General features: G+C 43.6%; 1 protein-coding gene across 1 annotated transcript; it reads left to right on the plus strand.

Annotated features, from left to right (window-relative positions):
• Positions 1 to 2,655: 2,655 nt before the first annotated feature.
• On the plus strand, positions 2,656 to 20,870 carry LOC118422088 (E3 ubiquitin-protein ligase RNF26-like). Its single transcript, XM_035829627.1, has 4 exons — positions 2,656 to 2,793; positions 3,899 to 4,183; positions 4,735 to 5,965; positions 19,680 to 20,870. Exons 2-4 carry the CDS (start codon positions 3,980 to 3,982, stop codon positions 19,991 to 19,993), a joined length of 1,749 nt encoding a protein of 582 aa, XP_035685520.1. The 5' UTR covers positions 2,656 to 2,793; positions 3,899 to 3,979; the 3' UTR covers positions 19,994 to 20,870.
• The last annotated feature ends 126 nt before the right edge of the window (positions 20,871 to 20,996 follow it).

The following is a 20,996-nucleotide window of genomic DNA, read 5'->3' on the forward strand; positions in this document are numbered from 1 at the left end:
TTAAAAAACAGCCTGAGCCTAACCTCTGCTTGGAGAGTACATATTGCCATGCAGGCATTATACTTGACTTTCATGTCGGCATACGCGGGGTACTGCAGCACCGGATTTGAGTGATACCGGTATACCGCGAGAAGTTGACTTGAAACTGATCACGTTTTACACACCCTGTACGGCATGATATTCTACTGAACGTAGCATGATCTTTTTCAGTAATTCCGTACTGGCTTGGTTATATGGATGGCATTCGCGCGCATCAATTTTTGCCAGGAAGTTTTCTAAAAGAAAAAGAAAAACTGAAGCTTGCCAATTCGTTGATATCCTCTGAAAATGGACAACATAACGAAGTTACCTTGGTTCCTGAAAAAACAGGTGTAGAAGTTATATTCAGTAGGACTCGTCTTCTGAAATAAAACATCCTATAAAGTGCCCTATCTTTCAAGCAGATGTTAGGACTGGGAAGACCTTAGTTTCTACTTGGCGGCAGGGCTTTCCTGACAGTTTCTTGCCCAATATGAGCAGATGATAAGCTGTTGAGGTAAAACGGATGATGTCTACATAGTATGCACTACTTATTACGCTAAAAAGAAGTCATCTGTACATGGGTGTACAATGTAGGCGGCGCTTCCACAAGTGGCTAAGGTGGTACACGGCACTTCGCGCGGCACCGTTAATAGAGCCTTTTTATGCTAACTAGGGTTTTCAAAGTCTTTATAATTGTACGTGAAGACTTTTGGTCCTGTTTAGAAAAGTTCAGTGACTTTCAGCCTAATGTCTTGTATAATTCACCGTTTTTAAAAGTGGAAAAGATATACCCTATTAGAGCCTAAACTGCAGTACCGCTCTCTGCCGCGGCCATAAAAGCGGTTAAAACGACCGTCAAATTGCAACATTTCCGTCTTTTCGGGAATGGGAGAATGGCGAAAGGCTCGTAAAGGGGTTTGCATTTTTAGGCTTACTTGACATCATTTTCAATAATCAAATATTTTTTTACCATTTGAAATAAATGATAACCGTGGTTAGACACAATCGCTGACAAAACCATGGGATATTAGGTCATAAATGACGCGTTTCCTTTGATTGTTGCCAGTAGAAGTGGTCAAGTGTGCGACTCGAAATTCTCTTCATATGACTAGCCTAGCTGCCACATTCTTTTTTCATTTCAATTTCCGTCTCCATTTTCATATCCAGCCAATGTTTGTTTGGGTTAAACGGTGACGTCCTATGAATGAATGAACCGTGATTTTCCGTATTCCCTAAGAAAAGCGACAGGTGTACCCGGTTGGACACGTTCAAGAAGTTCAGGTTATATTGCGCCCGACTATTACTCTTGTTACTTGTGTTCCTTTATGGTAACGTTATAAACATTAAAGTTATAATGTGGTACAAATGTATTTTGCTTTAGTCTTTTTACTTGTTGTCAGATTCGATTAGAAATAGGTTTGTGTAAAAAAAGCCGACAAATTTTGTATTTGATAATTTACTACATAAGCTTATTTTGTATTGCCGATTCCAACTAAATATAACTTTTAAATTTTTTTAATGAAAATGCAGGACACAGAGCCTACAGATTAGGTTCCATGTCAGATGCAGACATCTGTACATTAATTGACAAGCCTAATCCACATTAACTAGCTAGTTATTATCTCCATGAAAAATGGAGATATAGTTTTGGGTGTGTCTGTGTGTGTGTTTGTTTGTGTTTCCGGATATTTGTGGTCAGCATAAATCAAGTTCCTCTTGATGGATTGCCATGATATTTGGTATGTAAGTAGGTGTTGGAAAGGCGAAGGTCAAGGTCAATTTTGGGCCCCCTGGTATGTGACCTTGGTACTGCAGCAGAAATTCATTTTTTTTGCATCTTTTGACCTGGATGTGCTGGGGTCTTGATTTTTTGGCGGCAGATAGCTTGTGACGAAAGGAGTATGTGGTATATGTTTGGGTCCCCTAGCAGGTTGCTCTGGAACTGCAGCGGCGTTCTTCTCAAAATCTTCTTAGGAGGATAACTGGGCAAGGGAACGACAAATTTAGATGAAATTTGGTATGTAGGTAGCTTAGACAGAGATGTACATGATCAAGTGAAAATTATGCAACCTGGCACTTAATTTGCATAATTAATGAGGGAAATCTATATTTGTAGTGTTTGCCATTGTAGGACTCAAAACCTGCCATATATGTAGTTTGTGGCTGGTGGTACATTAACAGATATCATTTATGCAAATACGTCCCTAATTTGCATAATTAATGTAAAAGTGCTATAATTATTCTAAATGGTAAATGATTGCACAGTCAACATTGTGACCAGTGTAAGTTATCTAAATGGGCACATAACCAAGCATAGATTATGTAAATGTGGAAATTATTTACATAATCAGACATTCAGACTATTTCATGGAGATATGAGGTCTCCTATACTGTGATGTAACGCGTTATATTTACTTAAGTCAGTTGGGCTTCATACTCAACGTTTTGGGGGTATCTTTACAGTACATTTTCTTGAGTTGTCCTTGATATGATAGGGTAAACCAAGCTCCTTGGGTAAACGAAAAACCATAACTGCAGCCAATGGTGAACGACGACCATTCACGTGCGTCATCTAGCGATATTTTGTAAACTGCAGCAGTGCCCTTTGCCCTGCGGTCAGTATCGTTACCTGTCATGGCCGCCGAGAAAGACAGTTTGTTTGTTACCCAGGGTTGTTTCTTGTTGTGTACCTGCGTCAAAGGTGCTTAAATAGTACTCTTTAGGTCACTGTACCCACAGAAAGTACTGGCAAACGCTGGGGATAATGCTCAGGTAGGAAAGAGGCTAAGATATTTCCGGGTCGTACGTCGGTCACAAAATAATAATTTTGAAGCTCGTAGAGCAGGAAGAAAATTTTGTAACGTTGCGTTGTATTACGTTGTATGTACTTTTGCTATAACAAGATAGATTTTGCTCCATTTTTATGACTTACCAAATCAATCTGCGTAACAGAGATGATTGTAGGAGATGTCATGTCATGAGAACTGCTAAAATACTGTTTTATTTGATAAACTTTCTTATAAACGTTTAAGTAACAGTTGGTGTTACCTGTCAATCAAAGCATAGTATTTTATTTTACATTACATGGATATGGAGGTTACCAATGTGACATTAGTTCACTTTGTAGCTGCTATCCCCGTATTTTATTATGACTATTTGTGTTTTGATGAATTCCATATATGATATATATAGTTAAAGGCGCCCAGAGCAGTTTTTTTAGTCTTTTCAAATTTAATTTTCAAGTCATTTTTACACACAGTAAGCTTACATAACACTTTATCATTGCATATCGACCTTTATTAAGCAAAGATGAGACGTCGCTGGGTGGTGAGAACGCATTGAAAATCTGAGCGCTGCACGTGCCATTATTTCAAATTTTCGGAACGCACGCGAACATGACCAATGCGTCCCGAACGCTTCCGGAGATGTCGTCACTTGTTCGAATAAGGTTTCGATTTGCGAACGGGCGAATCAGATTCAATTCGCTCAATGACCTCATGCGTTCGAAAATCTCCGAAAAGTACCGACGGGAAACCGTTAGTGGCTCGATCCTGTGCTGATTTATTGTAGGATATAATAAATGAAAGGGGTCCGTTTGCGGCATGTTTGTGCATCCTTTTAAACGCTGAAAGTACGAAATAATGATAAAAATGTGCTAGTTTGTTGAAGTATATGTCAATATCGTACCGATTGTCTCATCCAGAATATTTTTTATTTTAATGCACTAAAAACTGCTATGGGTGCCTTTAAGACTATGATAAGGGCACAATAACTAATGACATCTTGAATTTACTTCTAATTTTGAAGTAACGTTAGTCTAAACAAGACATCCACATAACGTTAACAATTTGGTATTTTTTTGTTTTGTTTTTTGCAGGTTCTTCCCATAGCAGATTTCAGACTGTAACGCTTAGTTTGTAGGCTCAAGAATAGTCCCATCAGTGATTGAATCATTACCATGGCAACCGTACTAAACACACTGTCGGCCATCCTGGAGTCGGTGGAGGAAGGCGTGGGGCGGGCGCTGTACTTCGGACACAGACTCCTGACGCTCCACTACAACATGATGTCCACAGTGTTCACCACGCTCCACTTCATCCTCAGTGCCACAGTCAATACTGTGGTGTCGGTGGCTAAAACATGCTGGGGAGTCCTCACTCAGGTATTATAATACTTCATATTTGTATCACTGCACTATTGGTGCATGTTAACGTTACGGGTACATATTTAAAGGTATAACCGTTATAGATATTCAAAGCATACGAATGGCAGCTGTTTGTGATAATCATTATTTTCTTTATTAAAGGGGAGGCATGGGTTACCATTCATATTTGTCTAAGGTGACCCTACAGAATGTTTTATTCCATTGTGGTTGGTCGTTTTTTTTCCAAAGAGGTACAGTCTCCCTTAAACCTCCTTGTTGGTTTTATTAAGATCCTTCAGAGATAACATATTCACTATTCTTTCTGTTGTCCAGCAAAACGAAATGATGCAAATATAATGACTGAAATGTATAACGTTACAATATGCATTTTGGTTTTAGAGAAACTGTAAATAAGGTATGTCAAAATTAGAGCAGGAAGGTGCAAAAATCAATGCAAACTCTGAAGAAAAGAAAAAAAGAACCAAAATTTTGTATTTATTTTGACAGTTCTTTGTGCTGGTATTGTACTACCTGTAGTGTATGACTATTTTGATATTTGTCTCCCCCAGATCTGTACCCTCCTGTTGGACCTGCTGTACCTAACAGGGTTAGTGGTGCAGTACGTCCTGGTGTGCCTTCAGGTGGCCGGCGGGGTCATCTGGGACTTCAGTGGAGTTCTCAAGCTGGTTCTCACTTATGTTTCCGCTCAGACCTGGCATGCATTGTGTACAGTAGGGTCCCATACGCTGTGTGGCCTTCAAGTCTGCGGTAAGACATTACTCCATGGAGTATTGGAAGGATGGCAGGCCGTGAAGTCGGGAGTCCACCTGACAGGTAGCCATGTGTTCTCCTGGGTGACCACAGCAGGGACAAGTCTGTTTGGTGGACTGCAGGCACTGTTGACCAACACTTTTGCAGCTGTACAGGCACTGGTTACCAACACTTTAGGAGCTGTACAGGCACTGGTGACTAACACTCTGGCAGCTGTACAGATGTTAGTGACTGGGATTCTCACAGTGATACAAACAGTTCTGATATTCCTGCTGAGCAGCCTCCAGGCTGTGCTGCTGCACGTTTTTACCGCAGCACAGCTCCTGGCCATGCAGACAGTCACAGGGCTGCAGCTGGGGGTCAACTACATTATAGCAGCCCTGCAGTACCTGGTCACCAACGTGGTGGTGCTGCTGCAACTTCTCCAGCAGGGAATCTTCTACGTCCTCGCTGAGTCGTTCCACGGACTTCACGCCGCCGTGTCGTTCCTGGGGACGTGTGCCTGGATGGTGCCGCAGCTTCTTCTGAATGGAATTCTCGCAATGGCGTACATTCTGTACTCCGTGTCGTCCAGCACGGTGTACTATCTTGCAGAAGGACTGACCTACCTGCAGGAGTCCATGCTGACCAGCGTGAGGAAAGCAGTGGACTTCCTCTGGCTGACAGTGTCCATATTCTCACTGGAACTTGTAGCAGCTATCGTCTTGCTGGGGGCCACAGCCATACTGGTAAAGAAGTGGGATGACACCACCCTGCCTCCCCTCCCTGACATCACCCAGCACCTGAACATGTGGACGTTCGGACAGAACCTGGAGAACACACAGAACAGGGAGGAGCCAGAAGAAGCAGAGGAGGAAGAAGAGAGGGATGATGGGAGTGATGTGGAGGATTCTGGGAGGGAGGACAATGACGGGTACAGTTCGTCGTTGGACAGTTCTGCGAGTGACGAGGGCTCCGAGAGTGAGGAGGGGAGGGAGAGGCACCCACTTCCACCCAGACTTCAGCGGTACAACCTTCGCACACGAAATGGTATGCCAGCTTCTTTCTCAAATGTGAATGTTTTTTTACTATAGGGCGATCTGTGATTTTCATTATATTTCAGCCATACATAGTATGGTGAAATATATTGTTATATTTCAGCCATACATAGTATGGTGAAATATATTGTATTCGTAATGTTTCTTTCTTTCTTTCTTTCTTTCTCCTGTCAAATCTTCAAAGTGATTCATCTCCGCCGTTCCTGGACCGAATGACCTGAAATTTGGCACAGGGGTAGAATGGGCTAATACCTTGATGCTTTTTTCTCAGTTTTTTCATATCTGCCTCTAAAATGATTTTATTGAGATTTTTTGGTCAATTTTAGACCAAAACTGTATATTTTGGCCCCTGTACCCTGGTATTACAACCAAATGAGCTGAAATTTGACAGAGATGTGCCTCGATAATGCTCCCATATAAATTCGATGACACTTTTGGTGTACAGTACAACAAAATGCTTATTTTTGCGATTTTTTTGACCAATTTTTGACCAAAAAAGGACACTTTTGGCTCCTGTACCTTGGTATTGCAACCGAATGAGCTGAAATTTGACACAGATGTGCCTTGATAATGCTCCCATATAAATTCGATAACACTTTTGGTGTACAGTACAACAAAATGCTTATTTTTGCGATTTTTTGACCAATTTTTGACCAAAAAAGGACACTTTTGGCCCCTGTACCCTGGTATTGCAACCAAATGAGCTGAAATTTGACAGAGATGTGCCTTGATAATGCCCCCATATAAATTCAATAACACTTTTGGTGTACAGTACAACAAAATGCTTATTTTTGCGATTTTTTGACCAATTTTTGACCAAAAAAGGACACTTTTGGCTCCTGTACCTTGGTATTGCAACCGAATGAGCTGAAATTTAACACAGATGTGCCTTGATAATCCCTTCATATAAATTCAATAACACTTTTGGTGTACAGTGCAACAAAATGCTTATTTTTGCGATTTTTGGCCAATTTTTGACCAAAAAAGGACACTTTTGGCTCCTGTACCCTGGTATTACAATTAAATGACCTGAAATTTGGTATAGATAGGCATTAGATACTTATTAACAAGATTCAAGTAAAATTTTTGACATAAACAACTTTAAAATGATTAATTTTGGCACTTTTCTGAGGGGAAATTTGTTTTCTTTTGGCCTCCTGACGTGACCTTCCGTGACCCCGCACAGAGCCACACCTGTGCGCGTCAGCCGGAGAGTTAATTGAATCAAAGACCTAGCCAATCAGCGAAGAGAAGAGGAGGCCAAAGGCTAATATTCATAAGCGGGGCCTCATGATCCCGTATATAGCAGTGTTCCCGCCAGGGGGAGCGAAGCCCGCCTAAGGCTCTCGCATTTTAGACTATTCAGAAGGCTTTATATTGTATCAGTTCTTAGGGGCATATCTATGATAATCGCAGCAGTCACTTAACTTCTCTTCAGGAGTTTAGCGTAACACTATTTCAGGTCAAACCGTCAAAGGCAACTAAAAACAAACTTTAACGTTACTGAGTTCAACAGTACTTATAACTTGTTATCCGAAGTTGAAACGCTAGCGATGGTATTTTCGCTGCGCTGTTAGCTCCGTGCGACTGTTGTTGACGGTCTTATAACGGTATATTTTGCACCCCTGTACTCTGGTATGAGTAACATTTGGTATAGATAGGCATAAGATAGTTGGTAAAATGATCCAAGTAAAATTTTTGGCATAAAGTACTGTAAAAGGCTTAATTACAGCACTTTTTTTAGGGGAAATTGGTTTTCTTTCGTTCTCCATGCCATGACCTTTCGGACGTTCACCCCACAGAGCCGACATCTGCACCTGCGTCTAGCCGGCAGGAAGAGTTAATTCAATTAATGGTTCAGCCAATCAGCGAAGAGGAAAGCGAAGGCTAATTAATATTCATAAGCGGGACCACACAATACGTTAACTTGAAGACTCAGGCCGTACAGACTTCTCGCCAGGATTTTTTCAAAGCGTCGGACAGGGGTCCGGGGGCCGCCGAATGTCCCTGGCGGGGTCCAGGGGCAGGGCCACTGTGGGGGGGACCCAGGTGGGCGAAGCCCCCCCCCCCCCCGAAGCTCTTGCATTTTAGACTATTGAGAAGGCTTCTTTTATCAGTTTTTTAGGGCCATATCTACGATAATCGTAGCAGTCACTTACTTCTCTTCAGCAGTTTGACTTTAAAATATTTCGGGTCAAAGCTTCAAAGACAACTAAAACCTCATAAACAACAAACTTTACTTAGCTCAACAGTATACAAAAATATTGTACGGGTTGCCATCCTTAGTTGAAGCGCTTATTTATAGCGCTAGTATCTTCGCTGCGCCGTTAGCCGCCGTGCGACTTTTGTTGACGGTCTGATATCCCTACGTCGCCGCCTCGCTGATATTCCCACGGACATGTTTCAAGAAAAATACCCAGCAAAAAACGCTGTTCTGCGTCAAATTCTATTCTATAAAACATGTGGGACTCAGTGTTACAGTCTAAATATTTTGTAGAAGCACCGCTGTAGGAAAGAAGGTCCAAGCAATGTAAAACGTCACGTAGCATGAAGTTCGCTGTCAACTGGCACACAGCACATGACTGTTTGAAACTCTAAGTCTAATCAACAGCCGTGTTTGATTGATAGCCGGCGGTCCTTTGATGAAGTCGGCGAAAGGTGCGTTAGTTAGAAAATCTGCGTTTAGTTTTGTACTTAATTGTACATCTAAACAATTGGCTTACCTGTGCAATGTTTATATGATTAATGATCAGTGTACTGAAATCATGTGTAACGTATGGCTCCTAGTCAATAGATCAGCATTTTTCTCTATAGTGACCACCTGTCTATAGTGGCCACATTTCTATCACTGGACTGGAACTTGCGAAAACTGCTGTATTTTCTCCAGAGCAAAAGTATGTGTTCCTAGTGCTGTTGTTGTTTGACATAAACTTTGAACATTTAAATTGTAAGTAACTTTAAACTGCCAGAGTTTCAGCCCAATAAAACACTCTCAGCGCCAGGGTATGAACAGACTGACCAGACAGACGAAAATAAATCCTCGAACAAGGTTCAATCGTATCTTCCGGGTCTGGCAGTACTGAGTTGTTAAACTAAAATAAGAATAGACTCGATGGCTGATTGCATACAAAGTAAAACAGTTTGATAGTTTTACAGCTTGAAGAAAACAAACGCTCCTACTTCTTTAAATACATCCGAGATGCGTGGAAATCACCCACCTTCTTTGGTGGGAGATTCTGGTTCTCAGAGGGGTCCGACGTCGTCAGGCGGGTAGTCAGCATTCACAGGATGTTTCAACCTTGTCCCGCTACATCCTCGTGCTGACCGGTCAGCAGTGGTGGCCACTCACTGCTCGCCTCGCCCCTCTGGTCTCCAATTCTGCTCGTCTCTCTTGAGCCACAGCCAGCAGGAGGCCTTCTCTGCTGCTTCCCCCAACAGTCTTGTTGCTTCCTTCCTTTCTCTACCTGTTAGGCCCAGGTCTTTAAGTAATTTCCATGATGATGCTGCCGGGAATCCTCTGCATCCAATTTCCACAGGGAACAGCCATGTGTTGCACCCTTTTGCCCTGCATTCTAGCAGCAGCTCTTGATATTTGCTTCTTTTCCTTTCATGTGCCAGGTCACATCCCTCTTCCCAAGGCACAGTCAGTTCTATCATCACTATGTTGCCATCTGCGAACAGGACAATATCGGGTCTTAAGGTCGTGTGGACCACCGATGGAAACTGTAGCTTCTTTCCTAGGTCAACCCTCATCTCCCAAGCTTTGGCTTTCTGCAAGAGGTTGCTGGATGGACGTGAGGTTGCTGGTCTTTTTTCCCCCTCCCTCACAAAAGTGATTGATGCTGCTGTTTTCCTGTGGGGCTGTTTGTTCTTCTTTCTTTCCTTCTCCAATATGCTGGCCAGAACTGCAAGGACTTTATCGTGTCGCCATCTGTATCTTCCTTGTGTGAGGGCCACCTTACAGCCTGAAAGGATGTGTGCCATGGTGCCTCTACCCCCGCAGAGTTTACATGCTGGGTCCTCGACCAGTCCCCACCTGTGCAGATTTGCCGGAGATGGGAGTGTGTCATAAACTGATCGCAGTAAGAAGGAAATACGGTATGGTTCTAATCTCCACAGTTCGGACCATGTTACTTTCCTCTGTGGGAGCTCCCATTTACACCAGGCTCCCTGTACTCCTAGCCCTACGGCCTTTGCTAGCCGTTTCTCATCTTCTTCACGTCTAACCTCACTCTGGATCAGGGCCCTTCTTTCTCTAGGGTTGGCTTTCTCCCACAGCTGGTACCTAGATGCTCCAAGACCTTGTCTCCCTACACATGGGATCCCAATGATGTCGCGTAGCTTTAACATGCTTTCTGCTCGCTCTACATGTGTGTCTGCTGACCACTTCCGGCCTGAACGGGTCATTACTCCGGCTTCTCTTACTTTCTGGTCTCTTGAGTCTTTATATGTCATCACTAGCCTGCATTTGGCGACTTTAAACTCTTCCACAACTGATGAGATTGGTAGCTGTAGTTGGCCTGACCTGATGTAGAGACCAATTGACGTGAAGCTCGGGGGTATTCCTAACCACTTCCGTATGTATTTGTTTACTTTCCTCTCTATGCCCTCAACATGCGTCATTGGAATCTCATACACTGTTAACAACCAACCGAGCCTTGGTAGTAACCCATGCTGGTATATCCACAGCTTAAACTTTCCTGGTAGGTCTGATCTCTCAGTTCTTTTCAGCCATTCCTCTACTTGTGAGCTTGTGCTTGTAGCATTGCTTCTGTCTGATAGAGTAGCATCAAACCATTTCCCTAGGCACTTAATTGGGTTGCCGTCTATTTGTGGAATGGTTTCTCCCTGGACTTGGAGGTTGAATCTGTTGGTGATCTTTCCTTTCCTTATGATCATGCTTCTGGATTTCTTTGGTTTAAAGGCCATCCTTGCCCATGTGACCATTCGGCTTAGTTCGCACAAAACCCATCTTGCTTCCACGTGGGATCTGGTGGTGACAGTCAGGTCGTCCATGAAGCCCCTCAATGGTGGCTGTCTGGAACCTGAGGCCATGACTGGGCCCCGTGCCTTGGCCTCTGCTGCTGAGATAATAAGATTCATTGCCATTATGAAGAGAATTGGGGATATTGTGCAGCCAGTGACAATCCCCTTCTCCAGGGCCTGCCATTCAGTGATGAAGTTAGTCGTTTTGAACCTTAGCCGCAGCCCTCCAAAGTAGCTGGTGATGAGCGTCTTTATGTTGGCCGGTATATGGTAATGTTCTAGTGCTTCATGAATGGTGGCGTGTGGTATTGAGCCATACGCATTGGCCAGGTCCAACCAGACCACTGTGAGGTCGCCTTTGCTGGATTTGGCTTCTTGTATCAGCTGGCTCAGGACTCCCGTGTGCTCGAGACAACCTGAGAATCCAGGGATTCCTCCTTTCTGTATAGATGTATTGACATAAGCGTTGTCGGTTACATACATTGTTATCCTGTTTGCTAGTACTGAGAAGAAGATCTTGCATTCCACACTCAAGAGTGATATTGTCCTGAATTGACTGACTGTTGATGCGTTCTCCTCCTTCGGAACAAAGCATCCTTCAGCCTCCTTCCAGCATACTGGGATGCTTCCCTTTACCCATATCCTTCGGAACAGCTTCCAGAGTCTACGGAGCAGGAGTGGACATTTCTTATAGACCTTATATGGGATACCGCTTGGTCCAGGTGCTGACCCAGCTCTGGCCTTCTTTACTACATCATTGACTTCTTTCCATGAGGGTTCATCGGTATTTAGCTGCTTTTTGGGTTCCTCGGCTTTTCCAACTTTGCCGCTGGGATCCAGTGGTTCATTTCTCAATGGGTCGTTGTGTGACTGTCTCAAGAACTCCTCTACATCCTCTTTGGAGCTTGTGAGAGATCCTGACTTTTTCTCCCCAAGCAATGCTCTTGTGAACTTAAACGGGTTCTTGATAAATTGAGCCCTGTTGTTTTGCCTCTTCCTACTTCTCTTCCTTGTATTTTCCGCTCTGCGAAGTTTAGATAAGCGCTCTCGGAGCTGGCTTGTTAGCTCTTTGATCCCGGGCTTTTCGCTATCTTTGCTCAGCTTAAATCTCTTATTGAGGGTTTTGATCTCCTTTCTCAATCTCCGGATCTCTCTCTCTCTTCTGTTAGGTTGTTTGGCTTGAGGTTTATGGTTCTTCTTCTCTTCTGTTCCGAACCTTTCCCTGGCCATGTTGTATGTTAATGTGGTGAGGGTCTTGATTTTTTGCTCCACAGACCCTACCAATGTGGCTTCTAGGACTCCATTGAGATCTTGGTCAAGCTGGGACCATGCTCTGTCCTCGCTCATCTTAGGCCACTTCAATCGTTCTCTCACTGGTTGTTGCTGGTTCCCCGTTCTAGTTATCGGTGTACCGTTCTCTCGCTGCCTTTCTCTACCCACATGGGATTGGACTTCTGCTGTGGCGACCTGTGGCCTTACATTGTTGTCACCTTCTAATGCTTGGCTATCTATGGTCTGTTGGGGGCTTCTCGTGTGGCTACGGGGTGAAGTGGCAGTCGCTGAGAGATCTCCTGTACTGTGGGGTGCCTCCTGACTGGAGTTCTCCTGCGTCTCACCATGTGTTACCAATGTGCGCTGCTTCTGCCTCACCTCTTTGCCACACTTAGTCTTAGCTTGATGGATCTTCAACCCTCTACCATTTTTGCAGATTTTTCCACAGTGACATCTGGCTTCGACTACTCCCGGTCTCTGACCAGTAAAAGCGGCAGGCCATCTCTGAGTCCGGGTACTGGTCCTGGTCGTCACCAATGAATCCGATCCAACGGGCCCCTCATCCTCCCCCCCTCTCGGGTGGCCCTGGGGGTATTGCTCTTTATGTTGTGACGTAGTTGGGGTAGGGTGCTCCCGCTGACTTGCGAGTGCGTGGTGTTTTTGGGGAAACTGACCCCGTACACCGAAACCGGACTTTCCCGGGGGTCGTCTGTCTCTCCAGCGTCACCATTCTTTCCTGGTCGTCATCCACTCTATTCATGGAAGTCACTGGAAGCCCAGGGAGTAGTTCTTTAAATACATCCGAGATGCGTGGAAATCACCCACCTTCTTTGGTGGGAGATTCTGGTTCTCAGAGGGGTCCGACGTCGTCAGGCGGGTAGTCAGCATTCACAGGATGTTTCAACCTTGTCCCGCTACATCCTCGTGCTGACCGGTCAGCAGTGGTGGCCACTCACTGCTCGCCTCGCCCCTCTGGTCTCCAATTCTGCTCGTCTCTCTTGAGCCACAGCCAACAGGAGGCCTTCTCTGCTGCTTCCCCCAACAGTCTTGTTGCTTCCTTCCTTTCTCTACCTGTTAGGCCCAGGTCTTTAAGTAATTTCCATGATGATGCTGCCGGGAATCCTCTGCATCCAATTTCCACAGGGAACAGCCATGTGTTGCACCCTTTTGCCCTGCATTCTAGCAGCAGCTCTTGATATTTGCTTCTTTTCCTTTCATGTGCCAGGTCACATCCCTCTTCCCAAGGCACAGTCAGTTCTATCATCACTATGTTGCCATCTGCGAACAGGACAATATCGGGTCTTAAGGTCGTGTGGACCACCGATGGAAACTGTAGCTTCTTTCCTAGGTCAACCCTCATCTCCCAAGCTTTGGCTTTCTGCAAGAGGTTGCTGGATGGACGTGAGGTTGCTGGTCTTTTTTCCCCCTCCCTCACAAAAGTGATTGATGCTGCTGTTTTCCTGTGGGGCTGTTTGTTCTTCTTTCTTTCCTTCTCCAATATGCTGGCCAGAACTGCAAGGACTTTATCGTGTCGCCATCTGTATCTTCCTTGTGTGAGGGCCACCTTACAGCCTGAAAGGATGTGTGCCATGGTGCCTCTACCCCCGCAGAGTTTACATGCTGGGTCCTCGACCAGTCCCCACCTGTGCAGATTTGCCGGAGATGGGAGTGTGTCATAAACTGATCGCAGTAAGAAGGAAATACGGTATGGTTCTAATCTCCACAGTTCGGACCATGTTACTTTCCTCTGTGGGAGCTCCCATTTACACCAGGCTCCCTGTACTCCTAGCCCTACGGCCTTTGCTAGCCGTTTCTCATCTTCTTCACGTCTAACCTCACTCTGGATCAGGGCCCTTCTTTCTCTAGGGTTGGCTTTCTCCCACAGCTGGTACCTAGATGCTCCAAGACCTTGTCTCCCTACACATGGGATCCCAATGATGTCGCGTAGCTTTAACATGCTTTCTGCTCGCTCTACATGTGTGTCTGCTGACCACTTCCGGCCTGAACGGGTCATTACTCCGGCTTCTCTTACTTTCTGGTCTCTTGAGTCTTTATATGTCATCACTAGCCTGCATTTGGCGACTTTAAACTCTTCCACAACTGATGAGATTGGTAGCTGTAGTTGGCCTGACCTGATGTAGAGACCAATTGACGTGAAGCTCGGGGGTATTCCTAACCACTTCCGTATGTATTTGTTTACTTTCCTCTCTATGCCCTCAACATGCGTCATTGGAATCTCATACACTGTTAACAACCAACCGAGCCTTGGTAGTAACCCATGCTGGTATATCCACAGCTTAAACTTTCCTGGTAGGTCTGATCTCTCAGTTCTTTTCAGCCATTCCTCTACTTGTGAGCTTGTGCTTGTAGCATTGCTTCTGTCTGATAGAGTAGCATCAAACCATTTCCCTAGGCACTTAATTGGGTTGCCGTCTATTTGTGGAATGGTTTCTCCCTGGACTTGGAGGTTGAATCTGTTGGTGATCTTTCCTTTCCTTATGATCATGCTTCTGGATTTCTTTGGTTTAAAGGCCATCCTTGCCCATGTGACCATTCGGCTTAGTTCGCACAAAACCCATCTTGCTTCCACGTGGGATCTGGTGGTGACAGTCAGGTCGTCCATGAAGCCCCTCAATGGTGGCTGTCTGGAACCTGAGGCCATGACTGGGCCCCGTGCCTTGGCCTCTGCTGCTGAGATAATAAGATTCATTGCCATTATGAAGAGAATTGGGGATATTGTGCAGCCAGTGACAATCCCCTTCTCCAGGGCCTGCCATTCAGTGATGAAGTTAGTCGTTTTGAACCTTAGCCGCAGCCCTCCAAAGTAGCTGGTGATGAGCGTCTTTATGTTGGCCGGTATATGGTAATGTTCTAGTGCTTCATGAATGGTGGCGTGTGGTATTGAGCCATACGCATTGGCCAGGTCCAACCAGACCACTGTGAGGTCGCCTTTGCTGGATTTGGCTTCTTGTATCAGCTGGCTCAGGACTCCCGTGTGCTCGAGACAACCTGAGAATCCAGGGATTCCTCCTTTCTGTATAGATGTATTGACATAAGCGTTGTCGGTTACATACATTGTTATCCTGTTTGCTAGTACTGAGAAGAAGATCTTGCATTCCACACTCAAGAGTGATATTGTCCTGAATTGACTGACTGTTGATGCGTTCTCCTCCTTCGGAACAAAGCATCCTTCAGCCTCCTTCCAGCATACTGGGATGCTTCCCTTTACCCATATCCTTCGGAACAGCTTCCAGAGTCTACGGAGCAGGAGTGGACATTTCTTATAGACCTTATATGGGATACCGCTTGGTCCAGGTGCTGACCCAGCTCTGGCCTTCTTTACTACATCATTGACTTCTTTCCATGAGGGTTCATCGGTATTTAGCTGCTTTTTGGGTTCCTCGGCTTTTCCAACTTTGCCGCTGGGATCCAGTGGTTCATTTCTCAATGGGTCGTTGTGTGACTGTCTCAAGAACTCCTCTACATCCTCTTTGGAGCTTGTGAGAGATCCTGACTTTTTCTCCCCAAGCAATGCTCTTGTGAACTTAAACGGGTTCTTGATAAATACAGTACCTGCACCTGCTTGATAATTATTAAATCGTATGCCCTACTTGAATAAAAAAAGTTCACTGCAATAATAAATGTACCCACATCACAAGGAGCTTATACTTTTTTAAACTTACACCTAGTTATCGTACTGAAAATTGTTAATGACATTACATGAAGTCATTCAACAATTTTCAGTCATGATGAAAATTTTCTGAATGGAAGGTGTGATTATTGTCATTTTCTGAAAAATAGAAGCAAGCTCTGTCTTTACCTGGAATCAATTCACAATACCAGTCCACTTTGGGGGATAATGTACTGTTAAGAGGATGTTCCATTTTTGCGCAGGGGTGATTTGGAACAGTCCAATGTTGCGTGGGAAGGGGTATGGCTGAAATATGCTGTATTTGCTCTTAAGCAAATGTCGGCCTTTCTAGTATTCATAATGTTTCTTCTTTCTTTCTTTCTTTCTTTCTCCTGTCAAATCTTCAAAGTGATTCATCTCCGCCGTTCCTGGACCGAATGACCTGAAATTTGGCACAGGGGTAGAATGGGCCAATACCTTGATGCTTTTTTCTCAGTTTTTTCATATCTGCCTCTAAAATGATTTTATTGAGATTTTTTGGTCAATTTTAGACCAAAACTGTATATTTTGGCCCCTGTACCCTGGTATTACAACCAAATGAGCTGAAATTTGACAGAGATGTGCCTTGATAATGCCCCCATATAAATTCGATAACACTTTTGGTGTACAGTACAACAAAATGCTTATTTTTGCGATTTTTTGACCAATTTTTGACCAAAAAAGGACACTTTTGGCTCCTGTACCTTGGTATTGCAACCGAATGAGCTGAAATTTGACACAGATGTGCCTTGATAATCCCTTCATATAAATTCAATAACACTTTTGGTGTACAGTGCAACAAAATGCTTATTTTTGCGATTTTGGGCCAATTTTTGACCAAAAAAGGACACTTTTGGCTCCTGTACCCTGGTATTACAATTAAATGACCTGAAATTTGGTATAGATAGGCATTAGATACTTGGTAACAAGATTCAAGTAAAATTTTTGGACATAAACAACTTTAAAATGATTAATTTGGGCACTTTTCTGAGGGGAAATTTGTTTTCTTTTGGCCCCCTGACGTGACCTTCCGTGACCCCGCACAGAGCCACACCTGTGCGCGTCAGCCGGAGAGTTAATTGAGTCAAAGACCTAGCCAATCAGCGAAGAGGAGGCCAAAGGCTGATTAATATTCATAAGCGGGGCCTCATGATCCCGTATATAGCAGTGTTCCCGCCAGGGGGAGCGAAGCCCGCCTAAGGCTCTCGCATTTTAGACTATATATTCAGAAGGCTTTATATTGTATCAGTTCTTAGGGGCATATCTATGATAATCGCAGCAGTCACTTAACTTCTCTTCAGGAGTTTAGCGTAACACTATTTCAGGTCAAACCGTCAAAGGCAACTAAAAACAAACTTTAACGTTACTGAGTTCAACAGTACTTATAACTTGTTATCCGAAGTTGAAACGCTAGCGATGGTATTTTCGCTGCGCTGTTAGCTCCGTGCGACTGTTGTTGACGGTCTTATAACGGTATATTTTGCACCCCTGTACCCTGGTATGAGTAACATTTGGTTTAGATAGGCATAAGATAGTTGGTAAAATGATCCAAGTAAAATTTTTGGCATAAAGTACTGTAAAAGGCTTAATTACAGCACTTTTTTGAGGGGAAATTGGTTTTCTTTCGTTCTCCATGCCATGACCTTTCGGACGTTCACCCCACAGAGCCAACATCTGCACCTGCGTCTAGCCGGCAGGAAGAGTTAATTCAATAAATGGTTCAGCCAATCAGGGAAGAGGAAAGTGAAGGCTAATTAATATTCATAAGCGGGACCACACAATACGTTAACTTGAAGACTCAGGGCGTACAGACTTCTCGTCAGGATTTTTTCAAAGCGTCGGACAGGGGGCCGGGGGCCGCCGAATGTCCCTGGCGGGGTCCAGGGGCAGGGCCACTGTGGGGGGGACCCAGGTGGGCGAAGCTCTTGCATTTTAGACTATTGAGAAGGCTTCTTTTATCAGTTTTTTTAGGGCCATATCTACGATAATGGTAGCAGTCACTTACTTCTCTTCAGCAGTTTGACTTTAAAATATTTCGGGTCAAAGCTTCAAAGACAACTAAAACCTCATAAACAACAAACTTTACTTAGCTCAACAGTATACAAAAATATTGTACAGGTTGCCATCCTTAGTTGAAGCGCTTATTTATGGCGCTAGTATCTTCGCTGCGCCGTTAGCCGCCGTGCGACTTTTGTTGACGGTCTGATATCCCTACGTCGCCGCCTCGCTGATATTCCCACGGACATGTTTCAAGAAAAATACCCAGCAAAAAACGCTGTTCTGCCTCAAATTCTATTCTATAAAACATGTGGGACTCAGTGTTACAGTCTAAATATTTTGTAGAAGCACCGCTGTAGGAAAGAAGGTCCAAGCAATGTAAAACATCACGTAGCATGAAGTTCACTGTCAACTGGCACACAGCACATGACTGTTTGAAACTCAACTCAAGTCTAATCAACAGCCGTGTTTGATTGATAGCCGGCGGTCCTTTGATGAAGTCGGCGAAAGGTGCGTTAGTTAGAAAATCTGCGTTTAGTTTTGATACGTAATTATAAGTTAGACAGTGGCGAGAATGATTATTTTCTCATCAATATTTCTCTTCAGAATTATTTGAACTTAAATGTACATCTAAACAATTGGCTTACCTGTGCAATGTTTATATGATTAATGATCAGTGTACTGAAATCATGTGTAACGTATGGCTCCTAGTCAATAGATCAGAATTTTCTCTATAGTGACCACCTGTCTATAGTGGCCACATTTCTATCACTGGACTGGAACTTGCGAAAACTGCTGTATTTTCTCCAGAGCAAATGTATGTGTTCCTAGTGCTGTTGTTGTTTGACATAAACTTTGAACATTTAAATTGTAAGTAACTTTAAACTGCCAGAGTTTCAGCCCAATAAAACAATCTCAGCGCCAGGGTATGAACAGACTGACCAGACAGACGAAAATAAATCCTCGAACAAGGTTCAATCGTATCTTCTGGGTCTGGCAGGAAGTTGTTCAACTAAAATAAGAATAGGCTCGATGGCTGATTGCATACAAAGTAAAACAGTTTAACAGTTTTACAGCTTGAAGAAAACAAACGCTCTTACAGTACCTGCACCTGCTTGATGATTATTAAATCGTATGCCCTACTTGAATAAAAAAAGTTCACTGCAATAATAAATGTACCCACATCACAAGGAGCTTATACTTTTTTAAACTTACACCTAGTTATCGTACTGAAAATTGACATTACATGAAGTCATTCAACAATTTTCAGTCATGATGAAAATTTTCTGAATGGAAGGTGTGATTATTGTCATTTTCTGAAAAATAGAAGCAAGCTCTGTTTTTACCTGGAATCAATTCACAATACCATTCCACTGTGGGGGATAATGTACTGTTAAGAGGATGTTCCATTTTTGCGCAGGGGTGATTTGGAACAGTCCAATGTTGCGTGGGAAGGGGTATGGCTGAAATATGCTGTATTTGCTCTTAAGCAAATGTCGGCCTTTCTAGTTTTTGCATTGATTACAAGTCCATGTAACCTCTACATCTACATATACGTAACCACTACAAACTACATCTCCATTAATTTATGTAAAATCTACATCTATATAACATCTACATCTACATAGGGATACCCCCATCAGGGGCAAAGTGTATGGGTGGGAGGTGAGGTCCTGGGCTAGTGCGGGTTTTACTTGTGTATGGTCGTGATATTGCAGTCGAGATTTATCTAGATGAGACAGGCCCACTATGATTGACTTGTGACGATTCATCCCTGCAGTTCCCCAGCCTGGCGCGTTCTTATCCCGACCCCGTAGCCCCACCCCCACAACCTCCTGTCTGTCTTCCGACGACGAGGAACTCCAGACTCCCGAGCGAGCGCGGAAAGTCCGTCTGAGATTCACCAAGGAGCGTGAGAAGCGGCTGTGCGTGGTGTGCCAGGATAACGTGAAGAACGTGCTGCTCCTCCCGTGCAGACATATGTGCCTGTGTAGGGGGTGTGCTGACCACATCACCAACTCTCTCTACGCACACCAGAGGGTCTGTCCGCTCTGTCGGTCCAGAATCGGCAACGCACTGGACATCTACATTTAGCAGCACACTTGTCACAATGTTTCATATGGACATGGCTGCAGTCGTGACAATTGATGGATCGAGATGCTAACAGCATTCCACATGCAATGATAATCATATTTTTTGAAGAAGAAAAATTCCAGAACTCATCATATTTTGATACCATATATTGGTATAGAGGTATTTCTATCCCTGTTGCAAGGTTTTGTTTTGGTTGCAATTTTTGCTGTTTGTTTGCAATATACTGAAAGATATAAATGTATTTCTTATTTACAGAGCCTCTGTCCAAAATCAAGATCTTCTCATTGTATTTTTGGTATCTAGAAGACTAATTTCTTCTCCTTGTATGTTGTATAACCCTTTCGCAGCTATCTTAATGTAATTATTTCTTGATGTCCTACAGCCCTATGTGGCCCTCCCCTAAGTTGTGTAATGGTGTTTCCAAGGTTCAGGAAATGATACATGACAATGATGATGATATGTATACAATGATTTTCAATGTGGAAAATGCTCTTTTATCCAAAGTCAATACAAAAATGTATGTTCCCAGGGAAACATGCTTGATGTGCTGATGATGGGAAGAATTTGTTAATGTACAGTTCTGCTCAAAGAGTAGCAAACTCGCAATGTAAATGTTTTGTTATGAATAACTTTGTTATTAAATTGTGGGATAAAATTATAATCAAAGTGGGAAGCCTGCTGTATTTATATTGGAGATATTTTCATGTTTCTTGGTTGTAAAATTGGTTGTCCCTCTAAAATTACTTAGTGGACAGTAGTTGTGACAGTTTTTGATCTTTCATTAACAAAACTCAGGGTCAGTGAGGGCCGAACTGTACAAATTTCACCTTCCCACAGGTATGAACATTATCCAGAAATTCTCTTAACAAAGGTCCAGTGATGTGATGGGGGAAAATGTAATTCAGAAGGAAAGGTGGTTGAAATAATTTCAGTAAGTGAACTTCGATACAGATATTACTGCTATAGTATTGGATTACATATCATTTTCAGTTTGAGTGATAAA

The sequence above is a fragment of the Branchiostoma floridae genome, chromosome 8, assembly GCF_000003815.2.
Source record: "Branchiostoma floridae strain S238N-H82 chromosome 8, Bfl_VNyyK, whole genome shotgun sequence".
NCBI classification, from domain to species: Eukaryota; Metazoa; Chordata; class Leptocardii; order Amphioxiformes; family Branchiostomatidae; genus Branchiostoma; species Branchiostoma floridae.